The sequence below is a fragment of the Myotis daubentonii genome, chromosome 2, assembly GCF_963259705.1.
Source record: "Myotis daubentonii chromosome 2, mMyoDau2.1, whole genome shotgun sequence".
NCBI classification, from domain to species: domain Eukaryota; kingdom Metazoa; phylum Chordata; class Mammalia; order Chiroptera; family Vespertilionidae; genus Myotis; species Myotis daubentonii.
Genome location: NC_081841.1, coordinates 192503543 through 192530093, shown reverse-complemented (window position 1 = coordinate 192530093; position 26551 = coordinate 192503543). Strand labels below are relative to the sequence as shown.

Sequence of the window (26551 nt, the reverse complement as noted above, 5' to 3'; positions counted from 1 at the left end):
AGATAGTGTATTTAATTCACAAATGACTCAGGGAGGTTGGAATAATTATTGTTAACCTCATTTTATTGGTGAGGAAACTGGGACTTGGAGAAATTTAGTAGTTTGCTCACTGTCACCCAGCTAGTGAATTGTAGGGCCAAGATGGAAACCAGGTCTCTGATTCCAGAGCCTGTTATCTTGAATTAATTCATTCCTACTCTTCTGTGTAGAATCTGACTGCTTATTTCTCATTGTGCTGACTGAGGTGGGAAAGTCACAGCCCTGCCGGAGGGATGGCCTCTCTCCTCTGCCCTCATCAGCTTGTTTTGTGTTAGCAGCACATCTGCTTCTCTGGAACTTGTCACACAGTGTATCATTGATTTCACTGGTGTCCAGTTCTTAAAGAAATGTTTTCAGAGGCTTGGCAGAGGAGTATTACCTGCTTCCCTTTCCAGGCTCCTGATAATCACCCACCCTCATGCCGGGGTCCAACCCCAGCAGGTCCAGGGGTCCCCAAAGGTGTGGACGGAGTCGGCGAAGAAGGAATGACACGGTGACAGCGTTCAGTTGATCAGTAGCCTAGCCAGGATCTCTAGCCCGGATCTCCAGCCAAGTTCTGGTCTGGATCTCCAGGGAGGTTCTGCTTCGGATCTCCAGCCAGGTTCTGTGGCCATGTTCCCTCGCTAGGTTCTCCAGCCAGGTTCTGTCCAGGCTCTCCAGTCAGGTTCAGTGTCCAGGTTCCAGTCAGGTTCTCCTGCCAATCTCTGTAGTCAGGTTCAGTCCAGGATCCCTTGCCATGTTCTCCCGCTAGGCTCTGTCTCTAGGCTCCGAGGCCAGTCCCTCTCCAGGATCCTCCGGCATGCTCTCTCCAGCGAAGTTCTTCTGTCTCTAGAGAACGTTCTGTGTAGGTTCTGTGCCTAGGCTCTGTCTCTCTTGGTCCTGTCTTCCAAGCCCTGTCTGAGTTCTGTCTCTTGCTGTCTTGTTCTGAGTTCTGTCTCATGAGTTCTGTGTTCTAAGTTCTGAGTCTGAAGTTCTGAGTCTTGCTGTCTTGTTACAACTGTATTTATACCAGTTGATTCAATCCTATCAATCTCTATTACAAAGGTTAGGGCGTTTCTTATCTCCATTCCAGGGAGAAAAGATTATGTAGTTTAAGCATGATTGTTCGTAGTTAAAGGGATTAATTACCCGCCTGGCACCCAGTTGAGGGGCTTTATTCCCTCCCTAACTTCAGGGGAAAATCCCTACCTGGGGATTCAACCCTTCTTGGATAATTTCAGTTATTTTATATTTAATACGGCTTATTTTGTGACCCCCCCCCCCACCCCTGCCCCCCAAATGTAGTTTGCCTTGAGGAGTGTTCCATGTGCATCTGAAAAGAATGACCTTGACCTTTGTTGATGGATGGAGTGTTCTGTAACTTGAATGTAGTTGGGTGTTGTTGTTGAAGTCGATATGCTGGCTCACTTTCCCATCTATTTTTCTGACTACCAAGAACGGCACTTCTCATAGTGGAGTCTGTGGGCTGGGGATTTAGTTTTGTTACTGGTTTTTATTTGGTGTAGGATTTGGCAGCACACTGCAGTGCGGTTGAGCTTTAGTGGAAAGGTGGAGCTGGATGTAGGAATTTTCACTCCCAGTGTGGAGGTGGGGGTGGGGAGGGGGCTGGATCCTTAACGTTCTGTCCTCTACTTTTACTTCATATTCTTTTCTCTCTTGGTGTTCCATTCAGACCCTGTTTGGTTTGCTTGGGTAGGGCAATCAAGCAGTTGTCAAGGATCCAGGAGTCAGTTTTCTATCCAGACTTTCAGCCAGTCCTCCTCCTGCCCTACTTCATCCACATCTTCTGAGGTACTGAGATCCCTTTCTGGAGCCTCCCTGGGCTTCTTTGTTTCTTGGCCTTTGTCTCCCCTAACCCCCTTACCCCAGCAGGCATGGAGCTTCAGGTTTCACTGTCCCCCTGAATCAGTTCCCACCAGTCCCTTTGCTTTCCAGCTTCTCACATTTTGTTGACTTCTCTTTTGCATTGTTTCTGCCTTGTTTTCTTTGCCCTTATTGATTTATGACTTAAAAAATACAAACAAACTTTGGCCCTGGCCTGTGTCACTCAGTTGATTGGAGCATTTTCCTGTGCAGGCGAAAGGTTGCTGGTTCAATTCATGGATTAGGGCACATACCTAGGTTTTGGGTTCAGTCCCTGGTGGGGGTGCATATTGTGACTTTTCCTGTTCCTTTAAAAAAAAAAATGATTATCAGTCCAATTTGTTTTCTATCTCTTAGAAATTTTTCAGATTATCTGGCCTGCTGCTGTCTCACTTTCTTACTTTATAGAACTGTTATTTAGTTTATTTATTCATTTTGATTTCTTTTTTTTTAATTTTTTTCTGTATTCTTTAATTTATTTATTTTTTTAATTAAATCTTTATTGTTCAGATTATTACATTTGTTCCTCTTCCCCCCCCCCCATAACTCCCCTCCTCCCAGTTCCCATCCCACCCTCCGCCCTCACTCCCCACCCACTGTCCTCATCCATAGGTGCACGATTTTTGTCCAGTCTCTTCCCACATCTCCCACACCCCTTTCCCCCCCAAGAATAGTCAGTCCATTCTCTTTCTATGTCACTGATTCTATTATAATCATCAGTTCATTCTGTTCATCAGATTATTTATTCACTTGATTCTTAGATTCACTTGTTGATAGATGCATATTTGTTGTTCATAATTTGTATCTTTACCTTTTTCTTCCTCTTCCTCTTCTTAAAGGATACCTTTCAGCATTTCATATAATCCTGGTTTGGTGGTGATGAACTCCTTTAGCTTTTCCTTATCTGTGAAGCTCTTTATCTGACCTTCAATTCTGAATGATAGCTTTGCTGGATAAAGTAATCTTGGTTGTAGGTTCTTGGTATTCATCACTTTGAATATTTCTTGCCACTCCCTTCTGGCCTGCAAAGTTTCTGTTGAGAAATCAGCTGACAGTCGTATGGGTATTCCCTTGTAGGTAACTGAGTTTCTTTCTCTTGCTGTTTTTAAGATTCTCTCTTTATCTTTTGCTCTTGGCATTTTAATTATGATGTGTCTTGGTGTGGTCCTCTTTGGATTCCTTTTGTTTGGGGTTCTCCGCGCTTCTTGGACCTGTAAGTCCATTTCTTTCACCAGGTGGGGGAAGTTTTCTGTCATTATTTCTTCAAATAGGTTTTCAATATCTTGCTCTCTCTCATCTTCTGGCACCCCTATAATTCGGATGTTGGTACGCTTGAAGCTGTCCCAGAGGCTCCTTACACTATCCTCGCATTTTTGGATTCTTTTTTCATTTTGCTTTTCCGGTTGGATGTTTTTTGCTTCCTCGCATTTCAAATCATTGACTTGATTCTTGCGCTCCTCTGGTCTGCTGTCGGGAGTCTGTATAATATTCGTTATTTCAGTCCGTGTATGCTTAATTTCTAGTTGGTTCCCCAATATAAGATCGAGGGTCTTATTAGTTTTCGTGTAGATCTCATTAAGTTTATCAGCAGCTTCTAAACAGTTCTTGAGAGACCTTAAAAGTGTGGTTCTGAACTCTATCTTCCATTGTTTCTTTGTCTCCGCATTTTGTTATGCTTCCTTGGTGCACCCCCTAGTGGTCTTTGTTCGCAGTCTTATAGTTAAATCTTGATTGTTGTAGCTAATTCCAGGGAGGGTTTGACCTCCAGGCCAAGTGGCTATGAGAATCAGCTGTGTCAGCAGTGAGAGAACTTCTGTCCTCTAGGGAGGTGCTAATCTAGCCTTTGCCTGAGGCTATCCGGCAAATGGCTCTGTGCAGGGCTTGGGCGGGGCGGGTCGCACAGGATCAACAGGGTGGGCCGGAGAGAGCAGTTATGGTGGCTCTCAGTCCTGTCCCCAGGGGCTCTGCGTCTCTGAGTCCCAGCACCCGCTGCAATGCTCGGAGAGAAAGCTGCACTCGCTCTGACCGAAGCCAGACAGTCCCGCTTCTCCCGTTTGAGTCTGGGTCCCTAAAGACTCGCCCGGATCTGGAGCTCAGAGTCTGCGACTCCCTCCGGATTGAAAACGCCAACCGCGCCCTCCGCCGCCAGCCCGCTCCGCGCACTCCGCACCTCAGAATTTGACTTCAGCACTGCGCCTCCTCTGAGTGTCCGTGTGCGTTTCTCTTTCCTCCTAGTTGTAGGACTTCCACTCAGCCAGCCTTCCTGTGGTTCTGGGTGATGTCCCTTCCGTTTTTTGGTTTCACTTTTGAAGTAGTTGTTCAAAGCAGCAAACTCCGGCGTTAACCTATGCCGCCATCTTGGTTCTCTCCATTTTGATTTCTTAATAGCTTTTCCACCCTCTCATTTTAAAACCTTGGGAAGGTGGAAGGTAAGTACATGTGCCAGTCCACTATCTTGAACTAGAAGCTTCAGGTGATCAAAAGTGATTGGCATACAACAGACCAAAGAATTTCTGAGGGAAGGGGGTGGGAAGATTAACCAAAGAATTTATATGCATTATGCGTAACCATGGACAGAGAATAGTGCAGTGAAGACCTGGAGAGGGGTAGGGAGTAGGATGGAGGGGATCAATGGGAGAAAAAAAGGATACATCTGAAATCCTTTCAACAACAAAGATAAATTTTTAAAAATTAAAAATAACCTTCAAGACAAAAAAAAGCGATTGGCAATAATTTGCATTCTTTTATTACCTTTCAGCTGATGTAGCTCAACAGTTCCAGTATGCTGTGCGAGTTATTGGCAGCAACTTCGCCCCAACTGTTGAAAGAGATGAGTTTCTAGTTGCTGAAAAAATAAAGAAAGAACGTACGTATTCTTCCTAAATGTTAAAATGTGTTGGATTCATAAACTTGCCAAACCTTAACATGCATGCACACACACAGGGTGGGGCAAAAGTGGGTTTACAGTTGTTGGTATGGAAAATAATGCATTAATAAATAATAATACAAAAATAAACTCTGTACTCACCACTGTTAACCTACTTTTGCCCCACCCTGTATGTAGTTCCTAAGGCACTATTATCTATTTATCTATATGTTTCTTTGTATGTATATGTATATATGTGTGTGTATGTATGTTAAAAATAAAGACAATTTAATTCTGTCTTTTGTTAGAACATAGTGTAAGAGAATTGTTTAAATACTATTATAACAACACTAGAGTCCTGATGCATGAAATTTGTTTTTGGGGTGGGGAGGGGGAGGGGCGTTTCCCTCAGCCCGGCCTGTACCCTCTCCAATCCGGGACCCCTCGGATTTGAAATGGGCTTTGGCCTTATTTCTAAGTGTGCTGGCAAACCGGTAATGACATCTTCTAGATCTGTTCTTGGCACAGTTTCCCACCCTAGCTCTTGTATTATTAACTATTTGGCCACTGATCTGTGTGGATGTCCTTTTTCAGAACTGTGTAACTGAGCTGGATGGTGAGGTAGCAGGTGCTAGAGTTGAGGCTGGGGCATGTGAGTAACTGGATCTGGCCATGGCTACATTTACATGTTTAGAGGTTGATGAGCAATGCAGGTCTGAAATGATGATTCTGCTGATATGAGTCACTTAGTGTGTATGTCTTATTTAAGGTAGAGAGGTAAAAATGCAGTATTTATCCAGCTATCTATATATATAAAAGGCTTATTTGCAAAGTGTCCCCTCGGGAGTTCGACCAGGAGACCAGGAGTTCAATCGCTTGCTATGACGTGTGCTGACCTCTAGGGGGGCGGCATGAAATGAAGGAAGGCCCTGGCTGGGAGCCAGGGAAGGGAGGCCCCAGCTGGCAGCTGGAGGACGGCTCAGGCCAGCAGCTGGAAGACCCTGATCGGCCCGATAGCTGGCAAGGCCTAGGGACCCTACCCGTGCATGAATTTTGTTCACTGGGCCTCTAGTTAACTTGTAAGAACTTATTTTCCTTTCTTATTATAAAGCTGATATATAAGAACACTGTACTCTGTTCTTAAACACTGATGATTATTACATTCTAGATTATTTTTACATTTTAGGTTATTTTATATTTTATATTATTAATGAGAACTCCATCTTTTTATTGGATACTACTTTAACAGACCAATCCCTTTGCAAATTTACATTTCCAGGCCTCCTGGTGAGCATGCTACACATATGTGTAGTAGCTAAAAAAAAGTTTGAAATTCAAACTTAGAGAACTGGCAGCTACATTGTTGCAGTATATGGCAAAGAAGTGATGGAATTTCTTTTTTTAATAAGAAAATACTAACCATGTACAGTCTTTTTCCTGTGTATCTTCTGTGTTTTTGAAATAAGACTTGCTGTATATAGACACAGTTTGCCTCTCTGCCCATTCCCACCAGGTGTTCACAGCTTGTTAGGTACCCCTGCCATTATCCTCCCGGAGTCCCCAGCACTGATGTAGCCCAGCTATAGTTCATCGTTTTTTTTACTTGAGTTAATTTTTACATAAACTATTTGATTCCAAACTAAAGTTGTCCATATTTTCCAAATGTCAGAGAGATTACATGAATTGACCAATTCACAGAGCTGAAATGCCACTCATTGTCTACTTTTTTTTGATTCTTAAGCTCAGGATTCTTTTCAGACTCGAGTTATTTGTTACTATAGGTGAAATAGTATAAAAATGAATTTTGCTGTATGTGATTAATATGCTTATTTTCTTTTATAACTTTACAGTTATTCGACAAAGAAGAGAAGCAGATGCTGCATTGTTTTCAGAACTCCACAGAAAACTTCATTCACAGGTATTCACAAGTATTCTGAAAGCCATTCCAGTAATGGTGAGGCCGTGAGAGTGATCTGCAAACATCTGAACATTTTTCTGTGATATCATTAAACTTTCTGTATTGAGTAATGGCTTTTAATTGTGGATGGAGTTTGCTTTTTAAAAGATTTTCAATGCGAGAAGTGAGTTTTAGCTGGATTTAGTGACACATTGCTTATAGAGTTGAAAAAGGCTACATTGGGAAAGTAATCAGACTTACATACACAATAAGTATGTTTTACAGAAGCCTTAAATCTGTTCCTGGGAGGAAGCACATTGGTATAGCAGCAAAAGCTTATCTTGTTGATATACTTCATTGTTTATCCAATCCTAATTTGTTCTGGTACAGTGAATAATTTAAAAATTGATTTTGAACATTTTGTGATTGGACGTTGATACTTGCACACAGTGGTTTTTCTAACCTATTTTTATAAAAGACTGCCAGCTTATGAACCAATAAATTAATTGAATAATAGGGTGAGATTTTTGTGATCCTAATTTATCTAGCTGTCTCTACTCTTTATGGAGAAGAGAGTTAAATCCAGAGAAGTTTAATATTTTGCTTAACAAATATTAGGGTATTACAGCAATAAAAATCACTGAATTGCACCTAAGGCTGCTCATAATTAACTCATTATTTTTCAGGTCTTTTATTTATTTGTAAAAATAAGCTTAATTTATTTTGCTGACCACTTTGATTCCTTAATTCAACTTGATTTACCTAGATTCACTGTTTTAATTATGCTTTTTCATCTTTGATAATATTTACTTTGCTGGTAGTAATTCTTACCTGCTTCACCACCTCTCGTTTCCCTTTCCCTGTGCAGTTGCATCTCAGTGTGCAATCCCTCTATCAAACGCTCTTCAGCAGACTGATCCTGACTGTTGAATTACCTATTCTTCTATGTTAAAAAAAAAAGTTGACACCACCTTTAAATATGTTGCTTACTAATTTTCTATATGCAGTTTTGGGGGTTTTTTGGTTCTTTCTCCACTCTCCACCCCTATACATCTTTGTTTTTCTGAAACAGCTGAGGATCTAACCCAGGACTGTTGCTGCACAGGTAGAACATCTGCCGTGTTCTTGATGCCTACTAGGCATTTTTATGTAGCCGCTCCTTAGGAAACACTCATAGGGGCTTGCAACTTGGCATCCTGGGAACTGAAAGGATCATACTTTAAAGACTTCATACTTCTAGGAGTCCATTCACATCCACCCACATTAAACCTGCTTCTCATTCCATGTTCTCCCTTTTGATGAATGATAACACCATTCATCGATTGCCAAAGACTAGAAATCTGGATGTCATTTTGACTCTACCTCTCTCCCCAAATTTGATCTGTTCCCAAGTCTTATTGAATGTTTCTCTTATCTGTTCTTGTGGAGTCAGGCAGACCTGGGTTTGAATCCTGGCCTAAAGCTTTGTGGTTAAGTTATATAACTTTCACTTCCGCTTCATTTATTTATGGAATGAAGAGAATAAAGCTGTGTCTCAGTGTGGTTGTGATGATTATGGGATATGATGTCTGTAAGGACTTGTCCCAGCAGGCCTCCTTTAAATGACAGCTGCTGCTGACTAACTGCCCTCTAACGCTCAAAGGAAACGGGATTGGTAGAGAGAGCCCCAGAGGCTCAGCTTATGGGGTTTGTCACAGTTACCTTAGCAGATAGTCAGAGAATCCCAGCTGAGCCTCTGGTCATTTCCCCTCCAGATAACTGCCATTGCCTAAGGAGGGCCTCTGTGTCTTGGTTTTATCTCCCCTGTAGTCCATTCTCCATGGGACTGTCAGTAAGTGCATCCTTCCTGCATGGAATCCTTCAAAGGCTGCCTATTGTCTTCCCTTAAAAATCCGAATTTCTTGGTACAGCATACAAGGCATCCTTTGATCTGATCCTTCATTCAGTTTTCAGTTTCTATTCTCATGTCTGGCTTCAGCCAAAATTATTTCTTTCAGTTCCGTGAAGAAGCCATGCCTGTCCCCCTTTTCTACCTTTGCATCACCCACCTTTCTTTCTTTTAAATTTTTATTAAATATTGTATTGAATTTAGAGTGAAAGGGAGAGGGAGAGAGAGAGAGAAACATCAATCATGAGAGAGATTCATTGATTGGCTGCCTTCTGCATGCCCCCTAAGTGGGATCAAGCCCACAAACCAGGCATGTGCCCTTGACCAGAATTGAACCTGGGACTCTTCAGTCCGCAGGCAGTGGTCTATCCACTGAGCCATTTTGGCTAGGGCTGCATCACCCATCTTTCTGAGAGATTCACATTTCCTCTGGGACTCCTTTCCTGAGCCTGGAGCACTTGAATGATCCTCCTATGCCAAAATGTAATTTGTCATACTGAAATAATTTGCCCATTGTCAACTTACCACTGGACTGAGGACTCTGTCAGAACTGGGCCTCTTTCTTCCTGTGCTGTCCCAGCTGGAGACTTTGTTGTTTCTGCAAAGTTCTGTGTAAATCAATTTTTAAAATTAGGCAATAATTTAAATACCCAGGTTGAGCTTATTCTTTAGAGAAACTTTCAAGGAACATTTTATATAATGAACTTGCATAATGTAAGTAACCACCCCATAATTTGTTTTGTAAATAAATATATTGATATAGTCTAGCCTGTGCATAAAAAAGGTAAGGCTATATGAATAAAGTAGAATGCTCTGGAAATTTGGATGAAACGTATTGAGGGTGTGCTGCTGTTAATGGTTGTGAATCAGGGCAGAGGGTTAGGTAATGGAAAATTAATGAAATCTGTCGGATAACCTTACATAGAAACCTAGGAGTTAATTATCCTGACAACTAAGATCTTGAGTTTGGGTATGTGTGATGCCGAGACTTATATCTTGCACTTTTGAATTCTTTAAAAGAATTTTTTCCAACTTACTATGTTTTTAATCCTCGCCTGAGGATATGTTTATTGATTTTAGAGAGGAAGGGGGAGAGAGAAAAAGAAAACATTGATGTGAGAGAGAAACATCCATCGGTTGCCTCCCATATGCATCCCAAATGGGGATTGGATCTGCAATCTAGGAATATGCCCTGACGGAATCGAGCCTACATCCTTTCCATGTACAGGATGATGCTTCAACCAACTGAGCCGCACCAGCCAGGGCTAAAATAATTTTTTATAATACTCTATTTTGTGGCCTAAATGGGACATTGATAAGGGTAGGAGCAACACGAATTTTATGATGGCATTTTTCTTATAATTACTATATTTGGAAAGTTGGTTATTATAAGAATTATTTCAGAGGGAAAATATTGTTATTTAGGAATAGGGTAATTTAAAAAACATGTTCTTATTAGGGACTTTAGAATTAGTTTTCAGGGGATTAAAGGTTCCAAAGAGCTGAAACCGGTTTGGCTCAGTGGATAGAGCGTTGGCCTGCGGACTGAAAGGTCCCAGGTTCGATTCCGGTCAAGGGCATGTACCTTGGTTGCGGGCACATCCCTGGTAGGAGATGTGCAGGAGGCAGCTGATCGATGTTTCTCTCTCATCGATATTTCTAACTCTCTATCTCTCTTCCTTCCTCTCTGTAAAAAATCAATAAAATATATATTTTTTTTTTTAAAAAAAAAAGGTTCCAAAGATACTACCTCTTGAGAACATTATCTGTAGCCTTCTGATGGATAGTGCTTGGAAAATAAACAAATTTAGATTTGATGTTACTATGTGAATTTTAAAATATAATTCTATTTTGGAAATAAGGATAATTTAGAAGAAACAAGGGTAAAACTGGGGAGTAGTACAACATTGCCCTTTTAATGTTTTCTTTCTAAACAGGGAGTTCTGAAAAATAAATGGTCAATTCTCTACCTCTTGCTAAGCCTTAGTGAAGATCCACGCAGACAGCCAAACAAGGTGAGAAGCTATATTTTACCAGCTCAATACCTTTATAAAGGACACTTTCCATTTGTGGTTGGGACAGTTATGCCAAATTTTTATAGAAATTGGGTTGTTATACTTAAGAAAATAGTATGAGTAAAACAAGCTGGTCTTGTATTTTGGGCAGTCATGGAAGACTAAGAGATTTTTTTTCCTTTTTTTAAAGGATAATTTTAATCATTGTTCTGTTTTCTTAAGATGTTTTGCAAAATTGTTATTTAAATATAACAATGTTCAATTAAAATAGAGCATACACTAGCAGTTTTCAAATTTTTTACTGTTGTGACGTTATTAGTATTAGCATAGCTGCGTAATTCTTTGAGTTAGGAGACCTTTTATAATTTTTTTGTGTTTTTAGATATCATTATAAACATTAATTAGTTATACCAGTGAAAACTTTGTTGTCATACAGGTTCAATTTTTGACCTGTGCAGTGTTTGAAAAAGCAATTTGGCTGCTCCATGTGCCAGCGTGCTTGTTACAATAAAATGCTCTACTACATTCTCTCTCTCTAAAAAAAAAAAAAAAAAATCAATGAAAAAAAAATATTATGACTTCCTCCCTCATTGATGTTTCTATCTCTCTATCCCTAGCCCTTTGTCTCTCTCTCTAAAAAGAAAAAAAATCAATGAAAAAAATACTCTATTACAGAAATTTGAGTGCTTAAAAGTTGAAGAGTATGGATGAAAGAGTCATATTTATATCTAAAGTCTTATTCTGAGTAATGAGCATTCTTTCATTATATAAGATTGCCAAACTTAAAAAATTTGAGTAATGAGAGTTTTAGTTTGCATGGATTCTGAATAAAGTGTTTAGTTCTCACATCACATGGGAGTTTTATTGTTCAGAAAACTTCTAAAACGGTATCAGTTCTGGCATATTTCAAAAGTATAACAACTAATTTATTGTCTGATAAGTGCAAAATTCAGTTACAGAAATAGATCTAAAATCTAAACACACATTATCTTTGTTGATTTGGGAAAAGTGTTCTGAAATTTTATATCTCCATATACTTAATACATTTTAATTTATTTTCAGGTTTCTAGCTATGCCACATTATTTGCCCAAGCATTACCAAGAGATGCTCACTCAACTCCGTACTACTATGCCCGGCCTCAGACTCTCCCATTGAACTACCAGGACCGCAGCACCCAGTCAGCTCAGAGCTCTGGCAGTATGGGAAGCAGCGGCATCAGCAGTATCAGCATGTATGCCCTAAATGGCCCGACCCCTACACCACAATCTGTTCCAGGGTAAATCAAGTCTACATGATTGATCCCTGAAATAGTAGAAATAGGAAAGTCCTCAGGAGTTAATCAGGCATTTTGTGTTCACTGAAACTACCTTTAGAAGCTTGGACTAGTATGTGTCGGAAATGTTGTAGGCACTGTGTCTGATATGTTTGGTCTTTGGATATTACTCTCTCTAAATACTCAGTTTCAGATGGGAATTCTTTCCACTTCTAATCTTAGTTGACTGTAGATTTTTGGCTAACTCAAGCTATTAATGCAAATGCATATTAGTTCACAAGCATGACGTGCAGAGCCTTCCACTTTGAGGTAACTGATTGACATTTCTCTTGCTACATTCTCATATTTATCTATCAGTGAACATTGTCCCCTTAATTGATGTATGCGATTCTCTTCATTGAGTTATTTTGAATAAATGTAAATTAAAATAAAGCTGTCTCCTCAGATGCGAGATCTTCAAACTAAGAATTATGGCATCTTAAAGTACGAGTGAATTAAGATGAGAAACTACAGAACACACGATACTTTGCAGCTTAACCTGCTGTTACATCTAATTACATTTTGCAGAAATATAGAATTTATGGTTGAGAATACAGCAGATACCAGAATTTCAAAGTGTACTAATGGACTTAGAACTTTGGTTGTTTATTTTTACATACACATTTCAATGCACAGTTCATTCCTGGAAATCGTATTAAGGTAGACTATTATAAAATACCAGAAGAATAATGACCAAGGATTCACCATCAAATGATGTTTTCCACATGAGCATAATATAATTATAAATCATTGTTGACTTAATAAAATTATGTTCAAGTTATTAGAAAATAGAATGTACCATACACATGGATTGTAAATGGAGTCTAGAGTTCTAGAAAGACAGCATTACACATTCTATAAGTTTAATCTCAAACTTGTATCCTGGTTAAAAGAGTAGACACTTTCTCATTTTCACCTTAAAATTTGAAATAATTATTGTCATGATATGAAAAAAAAAATCTTTGTAGAGAACTTTGAACTGAAGTGGTTTTTTAGAATTTTTCTCTTAAATTTAGAACTGTATTCAAAGACATAGTTTTGGTAGTTATTTTCCCCATTGAAAATAGAAAAATGTAAGAGCTGTTTCGGTTTTTGCTTTTCTCTCTTACTTCATCAGTGGATTATAGATGGACCCACCAGTATTTTACCAGTAATAAATCAGCTCTGCCACTTGGAAGAAGCAGTGGCATTGTTGAAATTTTTGTTTTTGCATTTATAGTCTCAGAAGTGATAATTTTGTTGCAGTTTTCAAAACATATGTCATTGGAAATCAGCTGTCATGTTCTTAGATCTTCAAAGAGCATCTTTGACATAGTCTCCCAGTTATTTAAAGTTAACTTTTAGACCTTGGATGTGTTTTTTCCTTAGATTTTGTTTGTACATTTACAATGTATTTTTTTTAATATATTTTATTGATTTTTTTACAGAGAGGAAGGGAGAGAGATAGAGAGTTAGAAACATGGATGAGAGAGAAACATCGATCAGCTGCCTCCAAGGTACATGACCTTGACCGGAATCGAACCTGGGACCTTTCAGTCCACAGGCCAACGCTCTATCCACTGAGCCAAACCGGTTTCGGCTGTTTGTACATTTAAACAATTAATTATAAATTAGGTTTTTCTTTTCCTATCTAGCACCATGAAGGCTGGGAGACAAGTGAGGTCAGGGAAGAGAGACATAGTCCAAGTTTTATCACTCCTGTGCTCAATAAATGTTGAGTGGATGAAATGGTGTTAATATTGAAGTTAAGCCCAGCCGGTGTGGCTCAGTAGTTGAACAATGACCTGTGAACCAGGAGATCATGGTTCGATTCCTGGTCAGGGTACATCCCAGGTTGTGGGTTGGATCCCCACTATGGGGTGTGCAGGAAGTAGCCGATAAATGATTCTCTCTCACCATTGATATTTATATCTCTCTCTCTCTCCTTTCCTCTCTGAAATCAATAAAAATATATATTTAAAAAATATTGAAGTTAAAATTAGTAATGAATTTCAAAGTGGTTTTAGAGGAGTGGTGTATGTTATATGTTTGTAAAGAAAAGTCAAATAGATTTTGGTTTTAATGGTGGGAAATATGTGTGGAGGTGGCAGTAAGAGCTTGAATGCCAGCTAAGGATCCCAAGGAGACTTTGAATTGATAATTGTTGTTATATTTGGATATGGTTAAATCATTCACCTGTCTCAGATTTATAAGATTATATAATTCAATGTAGTCATATAAGAACACTTTCTGGAAGTGTTTTTGTCTCTTCATTGACTAGCCTGGGTATTTGAAGATATAAAATGCGCTTTTCTTTTTTTAGACAGTCTCATCAAGCTTCAGGAGTAGGAGACTGTCTTCGACAACAGTTGGGGTCGCGCCTAGCATGGGCTTTAACTGGAAACCAGCCTTCTTTACAAACCACTACCTCAAAAGGTATACCCAACACTGTTTCTCGCAATGTGACAAGGCCAAGGAGAGATTGGGATGCAGGTGGTGAGTAAGGATATATATATATATATTTTTTATTGCTTAAAGTAATACAAAGGGTATTACATATGTGTCTATTCCCCCCCCCCCCCGCCCTAGACAGTCCCCTAGCCTCCCCTATCCCCCAGTGTCTTATGTCCATTGGTTATGCTTATATGCATGCATACAAGTCCTTTGGTTGATCTCTTACCACCCCACCTCCTGTCCCCCAACCCTCCCCGGCCTTCCCGCTACAGTTTGACAATCTGTTTGAGGCAGCTCTGCCTCTGTATCTATTATTGTTCAAAAGTTTATAATGGTCTCTATTATCCATGAATGAGTGAGATCATGTGGTATTTTTCCTTCATTGACTGGCTTATTTCACTTAGCATAATGCTCTCCAGTTCCATCCATGCCGTTGCAAATGGTAAGAGTTCCTTCCTTCTTAGAGCAGCATAGTATTCCATCGTGTAGATGTACCACAGTTTTCTAATCCATTCATCTACTGATGGGCACTTAGGCTGTTTCCAGATCTTAGCTATGGTGAATTGTGCTGCTATGAACATAGGGGTGCATATATCCTTTATGAGTAAGGATATATTTTAATGTAGCTTTTTTTTGAATATTTAGAATTTATGCTTCACTTGTTTTAAAATACTGATCATAACTTCTGAGTGGTTTCTGGTTCTCATGATGAAATTCAGAATCATAAATATTGTCTGTGATACTTCGGAAGTTTGGTTTTGTCACCGCATGTTACCCTACCTTGTATTCACCAGCGTCATCCACTTTTTGGGTCATTGTCTTAGTGTTTTTCTCTGTCTGGACCTCTCTCCCCTTTCTTGTCACAGTCCCCTTATCTTTTTATTCTGATTTTCTTCCTGAGAAAGGGGGCTGGATTAGGCCCCCTAGTAAAAGTGACCACCTTCCACCACAAGTCCAAGTTCCATGAAGGAGGGGCATTTCTGTCTTGTTCACTGTGCTAGTAACTAGCATAGTGCCTAGAATGTTGAAGAACCTAGTTGAAGATTTATTTGGTGGGTTAATTGAATGCCTCATTGAATTTTAAAGTTCTGTTAGATTCCAAAGAAAGTTTGAATTTCTTACATGAGAACACACAAATAGCGATATTTGGAACATTATTATCCTAAAAAATAGAAGAATGGGTTTTATTATTGGTTCATAATCTACTGATTCTGAAATTCCTCTAGCTATTTTCTATCCTTGTGTAGGATGGGAGGATGAGCTGTGCCTTTTAGACTTGTGAGGACATTCATACACAGCTTGGCCTGTCCCCGTGTAGCTGCACTTACCAGCCTCTAGCTGTCCTGTGACATGTGACAGGTGTGTGCTCTTGGGTGCAGAAGCTAGTTCCTAGACCAGCGGTTCTGAACCTGTGGGGTCAAACGACCCTTTCACAGGGGTCGCCTAAGACCATCCTCCATATCAGATACTTACATTACGATTCATAACAGTAGCAACATTACAATTATGAAGTAGCAACGAAAATAATTTTATGGTTGGGTCACAACGTGAGGAACTGTATTTAAAGGGCCAGAAGGTTGAGAACCACTGGCCTAGACGGAGTCAGAGTGCCCTTCTCTGCTTCTTTCTTTTTGTTTGCTATGACTCCTGATCCCTAATCAGTGCCTTCAAATCTGTGTTCTATACAAAGCTAAGAGATAAAAGGACTTAAAAATGTACTTGATTAATCCAAAAGAGCAGAAGAAGTACAAAGGAAGAAAACGGTGGGATAAATAAAAAACATACCAGAATAAGGTACGTTTAAATGCAAGCATATTGGTAATTACATTAAACTCATGGGGATAGATACTTTTTTCAAAATACTTAAAGAAAAAAGAGACATTTTAAATATAGGGACACAAATAGGTTAAAAGTAAAGGGATGAAAAGAATACTTCTTATAAACACTAACTAGGAAAAAGATGGGTGACTATATTATTAAAGTCGATAGTGGCAGGAGTGTTAGAAAGGACAGGACATTTCATAACAACAAAAGAATCAGTTGTTTGGGAAGAAATAATGCTCCTAAATATATATATTCACCTACTGACAGAGCTTCAGATGCACAAAGAACAACTGAACGAACTGCAAAAAAACCAGACAAATCCATAATTACAGTTGTAAAGTTCAACCTGTCTCTCAGTAATTGATGGAAAAAGTAGATAAAAATGGTCAATAATGATAAGTAAGGGTTGAGCTATACTACTAGCAAATTGATGTAATTGATATTTACAGAATATTTTCCCTACGACTGAAATACAAACCTGTTCTGACTGTGCTTTCTGGGTTCTGAGAGTGCTGATCTCTGACTGTATATTCTGACTGTGCTGCCCTGGTTCTGACAGTGTTGATCTCTGACTATGTACTCTGATTAAGTTTCTCCTGTCACTGATATAGTGGGTATCCGGGCATTGCTTTTGACTAACACCTAAATTCTGACTTAGCTTTTGTTCCAAGGTTTCTGGAAATTATAAATAACTTTCCTGCTGTATTGGGAATGGACAAACATTGGTACACTTGCTGTATAGTAAGCCAGTTTTTCCAAACACCATCGATGAAATAATTATTCATCCCTTTGTGATTGATTTGTGCTGCTCTTTGATTATATATTGTTTCCACATGTTGCATTGTCCTTTGAAAAGACTTCTGTATGAGGACTTTGTGATCTCCATATTTTTTTCAGAAAATTCTTGTTTCTAATAATTTCATGCTCTCTTTTCCATTTTAAGCTTGTTTACTTAGTTTTAAATTTTTGTCCTGAATGCAAATATATAATCTGGAACTAATTGTGTCATAAAATTAATTTCATTTAAAAAATGTGTTTTTCAGTAATTGCTCTCTTATAAAAACCATTTTACAGGTGCTTCAGAAGTTACCGAGGCAGCCCTTGTCCGAGACATTTTGTACGTATTCCAGGGCATAGATGGCAAAATCATCAAGATGAACAACACTGAGAATTGTTACAAAGCGGAGGGAAAGGTACAGTAACTAAAACCCCTTCTAAGATATTAAAAAAAAAGAGAGAGAGATAAATGTGATTAAGACCAAATAGGAGCTATTAATTTGTGAGGTGTTATTGCAGTAATGAGGGCTGGACTTACAGAATTGTGTGTACCACCCCCCCCCCCAGCTGGTTTTGCTCAGTGGATAGAGCATCGGCCTGCAGACCAAAGGGTCTTGGGTTTGATTCCGATCAAGGGCATATACCTTGGTTGCAGGTTCTTACCCCTCCAGGTCCTTGTTGAGGCATGTGCAGGAGGCAACCAATTGATGTATTTTTCTCATATTGATCTTTCTCTCTGTCTTTCCCTCTCTCTTCCATTCTCCCAAAAAAACAAAATTGTATGTACTAACCAAGTTGCACTATTAAATTCTTGTTTATATTTCCCTGTGCAGTTTGTGACTTAGGTAGTCTTGTTACAAGGCCCTTGGTCAGTCTTTCCTATCCTTTTGCATCCTTTCCCTTGCATTTCTTTCTTGTTTACACTGATGCAGTCCCCTTAAGTTGATTTCTGTATCTCGTGATGGTGTTGTTGGAGGTACCTGAGGGACAGGATATGGATTGGCATCTCTGCTGCTGGATATTGGCTTCCAGATAAGGTGCCTCGGCTTGCTTTTCCTTCACATTCTAGAATCTGCCTTTTCCACAGCCCCTTCTTGTTGATGGTGTGCTCTTCTTGACTCTCAGCTATTTCACAAGGTGACTGACATCACAGACTGTCCCTGCCATGCTTGGGGACCCTGACCAGTCACTCCTTGGGGTGATGCTGCTCAAGCTTAAAATTTACTCAGAGGTGTTTTACTTCTCTGCCTGTCACTTGATGCTTTTGTTTTTCAGAATCTCATTGTTCTCACTTTAATGATGATGGTATATTAGTTATTTTTAAATTAAATATGTCGAAGCCCAAGAATCATATTAAAAGTACAAATGGTTGAGAAAAATAATAATTAAAATTCTAGTGTTAATTTTTAACTCTTGATATTTACTTTTTAGGCAAACCTGAATAAATCTTTGAGGGATACGACAGCCAGACTTGCTGAGCTGGGATGGTTACACAATAAAATCAGAAAGTACACGGACCAGAGGAGTCTAGACCGTTCATTTGGACTTGTAGGTCAGGTATGTTCATTATTACTAGAACGTTTGGGATGCCATTCACTTTGGGAAATGCTTAATCCACTTAAAATCTTATGAAAATAATTCTTTAGAGGGTTCTTCTTAAGTAAAGAAGCTTTGGTAATGTCTACTGTATCAGTCATGATCCATTCAAGAAAATAGAAATCACAGTAGGTATTGACAAAGATAATCAAATATAGCACATTGTTTCCATAGCTATTGGAGGACTACAAAAGCAAAAGAATATAAACCAGTGATGGTGAACCTTTTGAGCTCGGCGTGTCAGCATTTTGAAAAGCCCTAACTTAACTCTGGTGCCGTGTCACATATAGTAATTTTTTGATATTTGCAACCATAGTAAAACAAAGATTTATATTTTTGTTATTTATTTTATATATTTAAATGCCATTTAACAAAGAAAAATCAACCAAAAAAATGAGTTCACTTGTCACCTCTGACACGTGTGTCATAGGTTCACCATCACTGATATAAACACTAGTTAAAACAGAGGTAAAACTTGGGAGCAGAGAGAACGTGTTGGGGTTATCAGAATACAGTATGTTGGAAGAGGGGCTCCTAGCGGACACAGCTCTCTGAGGGGGTCCTGCTGGGACACAGGCCTGTGAACTAAGACACTCCCAGCTGCTGTGTGTGCCCTGGGCAGCACAGTGAGACTGGACTGGGAATGCTCCAGAAGCTAGAGGGAAACCAGCTGCTGCTGCTGACCTGAATGGTCACAGCTAGAGCAGTGTCTAATTGGTCGTCTGGATCCTGACAGGAGGCAGCCAACTCCTTTAATGGTTAAGCAGCATAGGATTTTGCCCTCAAATTGATTTTTGAGCAGTAATTATTTCTAATGAAGTCTCAAAAAATTATTGAGGGGGAGAGAGAGAGCTGAAGTAAACTGCAAGACAGCACAGCACAACACAGCGATGTGGCTGGTGATTAGGAGCGTGGCTTTAAAGTGAGACTGCCCAGGGGTCACGATGGCTTCACCTTTTAATAGTTATGTCATCTGGCACAAGTTACCTCCCCTTGGCCTTAATTTTTGTGTATGTAGAAGGGAGGTGATGATATTAGGTAAAATGAAGATAATCTCCAAGGTGGTTAGCATTAGGAGACAGTGCCTAGAAAGCTGTTCTCCCGAGCCTAGCACTGCTGTTAATACCATTCACCAGTGTAGAGAATTGGCGAGATGGGTCAGGGACCCTTTCCTCTCATTGTAACACAGGTAGGAAGTAGCAAGGCCTTCAGGACTCCCCCTGAAGGTTTTAATGATAAATGGAATTTGCAAGCCAGTTGAGCTCCTTGGCCATCCCTCCCAGCTGCATGCTTTGATTTCTGTGAGTTGTTGCACTCTTTTCAGAAGGGACCATTTTATCATATCTTTGTATCATTCTCTCATGGATGCAAATTCCACTGATATAGCCTAGTCAACTTACTAGATATGAAATAAAACAAACCCACAATGAATATAGGAAAGTTAAATAACTATTACATAGATGTTCTATTAAGTAAATTGCTAATCACTACAGTAATGTCATATAGTATTTTATATTGCTGGATTTAAAAGCCTTTTCTCTCATATTTACTTTGAATAACAGCCCTCTAAAATTAGTAGGGCAAATGTAATTGTCCCCATTTTACAGATATAAAAGTTGAATTTCAGAAAGTTTAATTGAGTTGTCCATGTTGTCTTGACTAGTAGAGGCAGATATGGGATCAGAATATGACATGTAATTTCTACTCTGTAGTTCTTTGCATTCCACTCTCAATTTCTGTACTACCTGGGTACTGAAGAAGTAGTGGTTTAGCTTATTAGAAGAATCATTGAGTGCTCTTTTGGAGTGGTCATTTACTAATGTTGTGGCCCCACCCCATAACAAAGAAACAGAATTTCCGGAGGATGAGGCCCAGAAATCAGAATTTTAAAAAGATTCCCAGGTGATTTTAATGTGCAGCCAAGGTTGAGAACCACTGTCTTAAAGCACTGTACTTGTGCAGTTCAAATGAGTTGATGTATAATGACTGTGTTGTGTGTAAAGATTATGTTGTGCTTTAATTATACTTACCCCTTTCTGCACAGAGCTTTTGTGCTGCCTTGCACCAAGAACTCAAAGAATACTACCGATTACTCTCAGTTTTACACTCCCAGGTAAATACCTTATTTTTACTTGAATTTCTTCATGATTTGAAGTGTTACAAAATGATAGTTACATAGAACTTTAAAGTTTTTCACATATTACTTTTATAAGATAAAAATCTGTTTGTTAATACTGTTTGAGAGGTCTGGATATCTATAAAGTTTCACTGTTTTCCTAGAGGCAGTTAATTGCTAATTTTAGGGTCCTGTCTACCATTTAAACAAATCACTTGTAGTTTGAAGGAACTATTGTTCCTATTTATTTATTTATTTTTTTGAGTTTGAACACTTTTCTTTTTTTGTTTCTTTTTTAAAAAAATATATTTTATTGATTTTTCACAGAGTGGAAGGGAGAGGGATAGATAGCTAGAAACATCAATGAGAGAAGAACATCAATCAGCTGCCTCCTGCACACCTCCCACTGGGGATGTGCCCGCAACCAAGGTACAAGCCCTTGACCGGAATCGAACCTGGGACCTTTCAGTCCGCAGGCCGACGCTCTACCCACCGAGCTAAACCGGTTAGGGCAAACTGTTGTTCTTTCAGAGGGAAACTTTTGCTTCGTTTTTATGAGAATAATCCTCTCTCCATATTTACTTTACCTGAATTAAGAAATGGTTGGCATATTTAGTGACCTGTACTTACACATTATATCTTTATTGTTTTTTAGCTACAGTTAGAGGATGATCAGGGTGTGAATTTGGGCCTTGAAAGTAGCTTGACACTCCGTCGCCTCCTGGTTTGGACATATGATCCCAAGATAAGACTGAAGACTCTGGCGGCCCTGGTGGACCATTGCCAAGGTTGTTTTGCATCCGATGGACCTGCTTCATCTCAAAGCAGGATATAGGGAATGTCATCTGGGTTTATTTTTGTGCCTGTTCTTTTGTATCTGTTTTATAGCTGTTTATCTAGATTCCTCTTTTACTTGACTCTTAGCCAGAAGGCTTTTCTAGAGTTTCATTCCTCCTGAGATTATGTAGGAATGTTTAGCTATATGTTACAAGTTCCCATGTTTGTATGTCTGGCTTAGTTCTCTCCTGGACTCTCGGTCTGTGTTTCTAGTTGCCTTCTGGACCTTTTTTCTTATTGTTTGTACTACCACGGCCAAAATATCTTTCTTTTTTTTTCTCATTTGTGACATTGGGGCACTAATAGTCTGTACCTCTTGAGATTATTACGACTGTGAGATGTGAGATGCCAGTCATCTGCTCGTAGTTCATGCGTCAGTGTTCAATGCTGTTCTCCTATTGGATGATTCGTAAAGACCTTAACTTCAGCATGTCTAAATCCAAGTTCATCATACCATCTGTGCTCTGCCTCCTCCACCTTTATACTCCTCCCAGTCCCCTCTCCCCCCATCTGTTTCAATATCCAGTTAGCCACTAAAATCCTGATACCTCTAACTCCTTCATAGGTCTCAAATCACTGCCTCTCCCAAATCAGTGTCCTCAAACAGGATTCTGTTTGAATCCTGCTCTTTATTCTCTCCGTGCTATTGTAATAACCTGCTCACTGACTCTGTCCTCAGTCTCACCCACCTCCATTTTTGTGCATGCATGAAGAATCTTATTAAAATCAGGTAACCTTAGTCCTTCTCTTAAAATCTTTCAACAGTCTAATAAATTCCTGAATTCTTAACATAAGAAATTCTTCACGTGCTTATATTTTTGGACTTGATTTTTGCCACTCTCAATTCATTATACTGAGCTATGCCCCCAGGATACAGGGGACTGTAATCTCAGTGTAGTGTAGTGTTTTTAGGAAGTTGAGATTAGCATATTATATCACAAGAGAAAAGGAAGAAAATAGAAACTATTAATTAAAGTGTAAGTATTGTTTTGTAAACATATATATTTATATTATTTGTATATTGGATTGCAGTATAAAGTGTGAATCTTAATGTGTTTCTCAGTCAAAAAAGTTGAAAAATCATGTTCTGAATCATATAACAAGTCAAGTTTTTACTACTAAAAAACTCTGTAGGGATCATGGAGAGTTGAGTGACTTGCTCTGATCCATGTAAAGCCAGGGGAAGACTCTTGCTCTCTTGGCTCTTGATCCATGACATGTTTATTGCTGCTTCTATGTCCAAAGTGGTATCAAGAAAACAAACATACTTTATCTTCATTACTTGACCGTTTTGGTTAGTATTAAGTTACCGGTTTCTACTGTGAGTCTAAATTTGGGTGTTTTTCATGTATTCCCCCTCAGGAAGGAAAGGAGGTGAGCTGGCCTCAGCTGTCCATGCTTACACGAAAACGGGAGATCCATACATGAGGTCCCTGGTGCAACACATTCTCAGCTTAGTGTCTCATCCTGTCCTGAGCTTCCTTTACCGTTGGATATACGATGGGGAGCTTGAGGACACCTACCATGAAGTAAGGAATGCTACTCGATTGTCAGACTTGGATTTACGAAGCATGAGCACCCAATTACTGTTTTTCCCCTTGTGATTACTGTTTTCCCTTAACGGTAATGCTACCACACTTTATTCGAATGCCGTGGATATTTTGTACAGTGCTTGAAAGCCAATTATCTCGTTTTTTGGCAGAACTGTATTTGGTTAATGGAAAATTGTTATCCCATTTTTAATAGTGTGAAACTCATCAAGGTCAAATCACTTATTCAAATTTACTAGCAATATCGAAGTTTATGGCAAAGTTAGGACTAGGTCTCCTAAGTCTTAATCCAGTTTTCCTTGCAACACAGTATTATATGTTCCGTTGCTTTGCATGATTACATGAAACTAACTATGGTGCTAACAATTTTAATGAAACAAGTTACTTGTATACGTACCCATAGTACAGTTAGTTCTGCTATAATGCGATGTGTGTTCCTAAAACAATCACCATGCTAAAACCACAGAGTAAAAACCATAGAACTTTTGACAAAAGGTAGAATGAAGGGGGCATCACACTAAAAATTCTTATCAGTGGTGTTAAATAAAAAAGTGTATAAGAACTTCATTGAAGTTGTAGCACAGTTTTAAACACATATTAAATTGTCAAATAATATATAAATTCTAGAATAAATGTGGTATTTGCCTTGAAAGAGCCCTAATGTTGGCTTGTGGACATGGGCCAAAGGAGGCTTCTCTGAAGTGGAACAGAAAGTTGTGGTTGCTGACACGCATGATGATGGATTAAGGCAGCTGGTGGTTTGAGATGTGTCTCTGTGTGCAATTTGTGGATTCCTGTGTGGCTGGGTTACTATTTTCACCTAGTTTCTCATGGAAAAAATTGCCCTTAAAATAATCATGAAATTTGTGTTAACACTCAAAGTTTCCTAATTATCAATGATGCCGTAATAAGTTTTAAAAACACGCACAATAGCAGAACCCACCGTATGTGGTATTTTGTGGTGCTTTTGGAACACATAAGGGGTGTTCTGTGTTCTCTGTGCATATGTATTGTGCAAATCACTCAGTATGTCTTGTGGCTCTTTCCATGGCAGTATTATAGTTGTACTTTATTACTGCATGTTATTTCACTGTATGGACTTAATATTTTATTTAGCAGCTCTCCTATTGATGGAGATTGTGTTCTTTGTAGTTTTAAACCTTATGAATATTATTAAAATCAACCTCCTTACATGTGCCTCTCTGTGCATATTTGTGAGTTTCTCTCAGGTAAGTATTAGGAGGTGGGATTGCTGGGTGTGGGGAATGCATACTTTAAATTTTGATTCTGACATTTGAGCTCTGGAGTGGCTCAACCAGTTTTCCTGACAGTCATCAGTTTCCTGCTAAGGTTCTTGTTCCTCCTTCTTCATTAGCATTTCATATTACCTAACTTTAACAAAAGTGTTTTTAACCTTAAGTATGAGATGTAGCATCTCCAGTGGTATTTATTTGCATTTTACTGGTTACTAGTGAGATTGACCAGCTTATCATGTTTATTCATTATTTATTTCCTCTACTAATTGCTATTTATATTCTTGCCCAGTTCTCCTGTGGATTTGTCTGTCTTTTTAGCGTTGAGTCATGGAATAATTTTATACATTTGGGTAACTCATTTGTAGTGGTACTTTTTTCCTTTAATTATTTTTCTTTTAACTTTATTTTAACATTATTCAGGTTGAGAGAAGAGTTGTTAGATAGTACAAAGAATCATAGTCTTGACCAAAACTCCCTGAATGTTTTGCCACATTTTATCATATAGTAAATTCCCATATACACTTGAATCTGCTTCTGGACTGTTTTTATATTGTTGGCTATTTGTCAGTATTATTTAAATAACTATAGTTTTATGGTTTCATATCTGATAGGAACAGTTTGTTCTTTTTATAGCTTTCCTGTCTGTTTTTGCACATTTCTACTTAGATGTGAATTTAGAATCAGCTTGTCAATTCTGCCAAATTAAAAAATATATAGGGATTACACATTGATTTATAGATTAATAAGAAATATTTTCATGCTTTCTGTGTTCTTTTTGTTAAATGAGCTATATTTTTAAACTATGAATTGAAAACTTTGCAAGGTCTGATATATATGTTTTCATTTGACTAATGATTACCTTTCAGTTTTTCAGAACTTTCTTTAACCTATGTTTTTCTAAATGCTAATGTTAAGAATAAAAATCTGTTCCTACTTTTAAGGTAAGGAATTTTGTGTTGCCTCAGATTCTTTTCTGCCATGCAATTAATTTCTATAGCTTTTGCTGTGTTGTATTATTTTCAACATTTTTATATTCAATTTGTAAAAATTTCCTGCTCTTTTAAGGTTTTAATTTATTTTACTTTGCCTTTAGATTTCTATCACTTATTTAGACTTACATGTTTTATGTTTAACTGGTCTTATTCCTTACCACTAAGCTCAATTATAATTTCCTTTATTGAGATCTACATACAGAGGAGTACACAAATCATAAGAGTAAAGCTTGATACCTTACTACAAAATGAGCTACCATCCAGATCAGGATAGTATCTTATCGGCACCCTCATTGTATGCTCTCCTTCCCACCGCCTCCCACTCACTGGCCCTTTCCTTATTCCTAAAGGTAAACACTTTCCTCACTTCTAATAGCATAGTTTTGTCTTATGTTAAATTTTACATAAGTGGAGTCAGATTTTGTATATGCTAAAATACATTTTACATGCCATTTGAAGGGAAGCATCTTTGTATTTATCATCGTTAAGTATGAATCTTGAAGTTTAAATTTCTGGGAAGTGTTATATAATTGTTTTTTAATTAAAACTTTAAATCAAACAAATATGGTGAAATGGAGACTTTAATTCTTGTGCAGTTAAGTTTTTATCACTTTTGTGATAAGGAAACTTAGGTAGTGCTTTCATTTTGATAAGAGTGAAACATCATTTTCGATTAATTTGAGGTCTGTTAGTCTATAATTACAGGATGAGGTGAATTTTGGAAGCTGTTTTTACAATGCATATATTACTAGTTTTACTTTTGAGGTTTATCTGTTTATCACCCATTAAAATTAAACGTATATAAAAAATAATCTTTTAAGGCAGCCTTCTAAAATTAAATTGTTAAAGGATGAAAATTTATTTGTTTATTTATTTTTATTATTAGATAGGATCTTTATTGTTCAGATTATTGCAGTTGTTCCTCTTTTTCCCCCCCATAGCTCCCCTTCACCCGGTTCCCACCCCACCCTCTGCCCTTACCCCCCCCGTCCCCCCTCCCATCCCCCCCCCCCACGGTCCTCATCCGTAGGTGTACGATTTTTGTCCAGTCTCTTCCCGCACCCCCCACACCCCATTCCCCCCCGAGAATAGTCAGTCTACTCCCTTTCTATGCCCCCGATTCTATTATATTCACCAGTTTATTCTGTTCATCAGATTATTTATTCACTTGATTTTTAGATTCACTTGTTGATAGATGTGTATTTGTTGTTCATAATTTGTATCTTTACCTTTTTCTTCTTTTTCCTCTTCTTAAAGGATACCTTTCAGCATTTCATATAATACTGGTT

General features: G+C 38.6%; 1 protein-coding gene across 3 annotated transcripts in view; it reads left to right on the top strand.

Moving 5' to 3' along the window:
- Window positions 1-26551, top strand: part of TUBGCP3 (tubulin gamma complex component 3) — an 82705-nt gene that overhangs the window by 4222 nt on the left and 51932 nt on the right. For 2 of the 3 annotated variants that reach the window (XM_059685139.1, XM_059685137.1), the window contains exons 2-11: window positions 4661-4768; window positions 6619-6686; window positions 10491-10568; window positions 11631-11845; window positions 14184-14356; window positions 17213-17331; window positions 18347-18472; window positions 20556-20624; window positions 21283-21415; window positions 22827-22993. In XM_059685139.1, the coding sequence (XP_059541122.1) occupies window positions 4661-4768; window positions 6619-6686; window positions 10491-10568; window positions 11631-11845; window positions 14184-14356; window positions 17213-17331; window positions 18347-18472; window positions 20556-20624; window positions 21283-21415; window positions 22827-22993 (1256 nt within the window). The remainder of the gene's footprint in view (window positions 1-4660; window positions 4769-6618; window positions 6687-10490; window positions 10569-11630; window positions 11846-14183; window positions 14357-17212; window positions 17332-18346; window positions 18473-20555; window positions 20625-21282; window positions 21416-22826; window positions 22994-26551) is intronic. The other variant, XM_059685138.1, reaches the window with a different exon arrangement.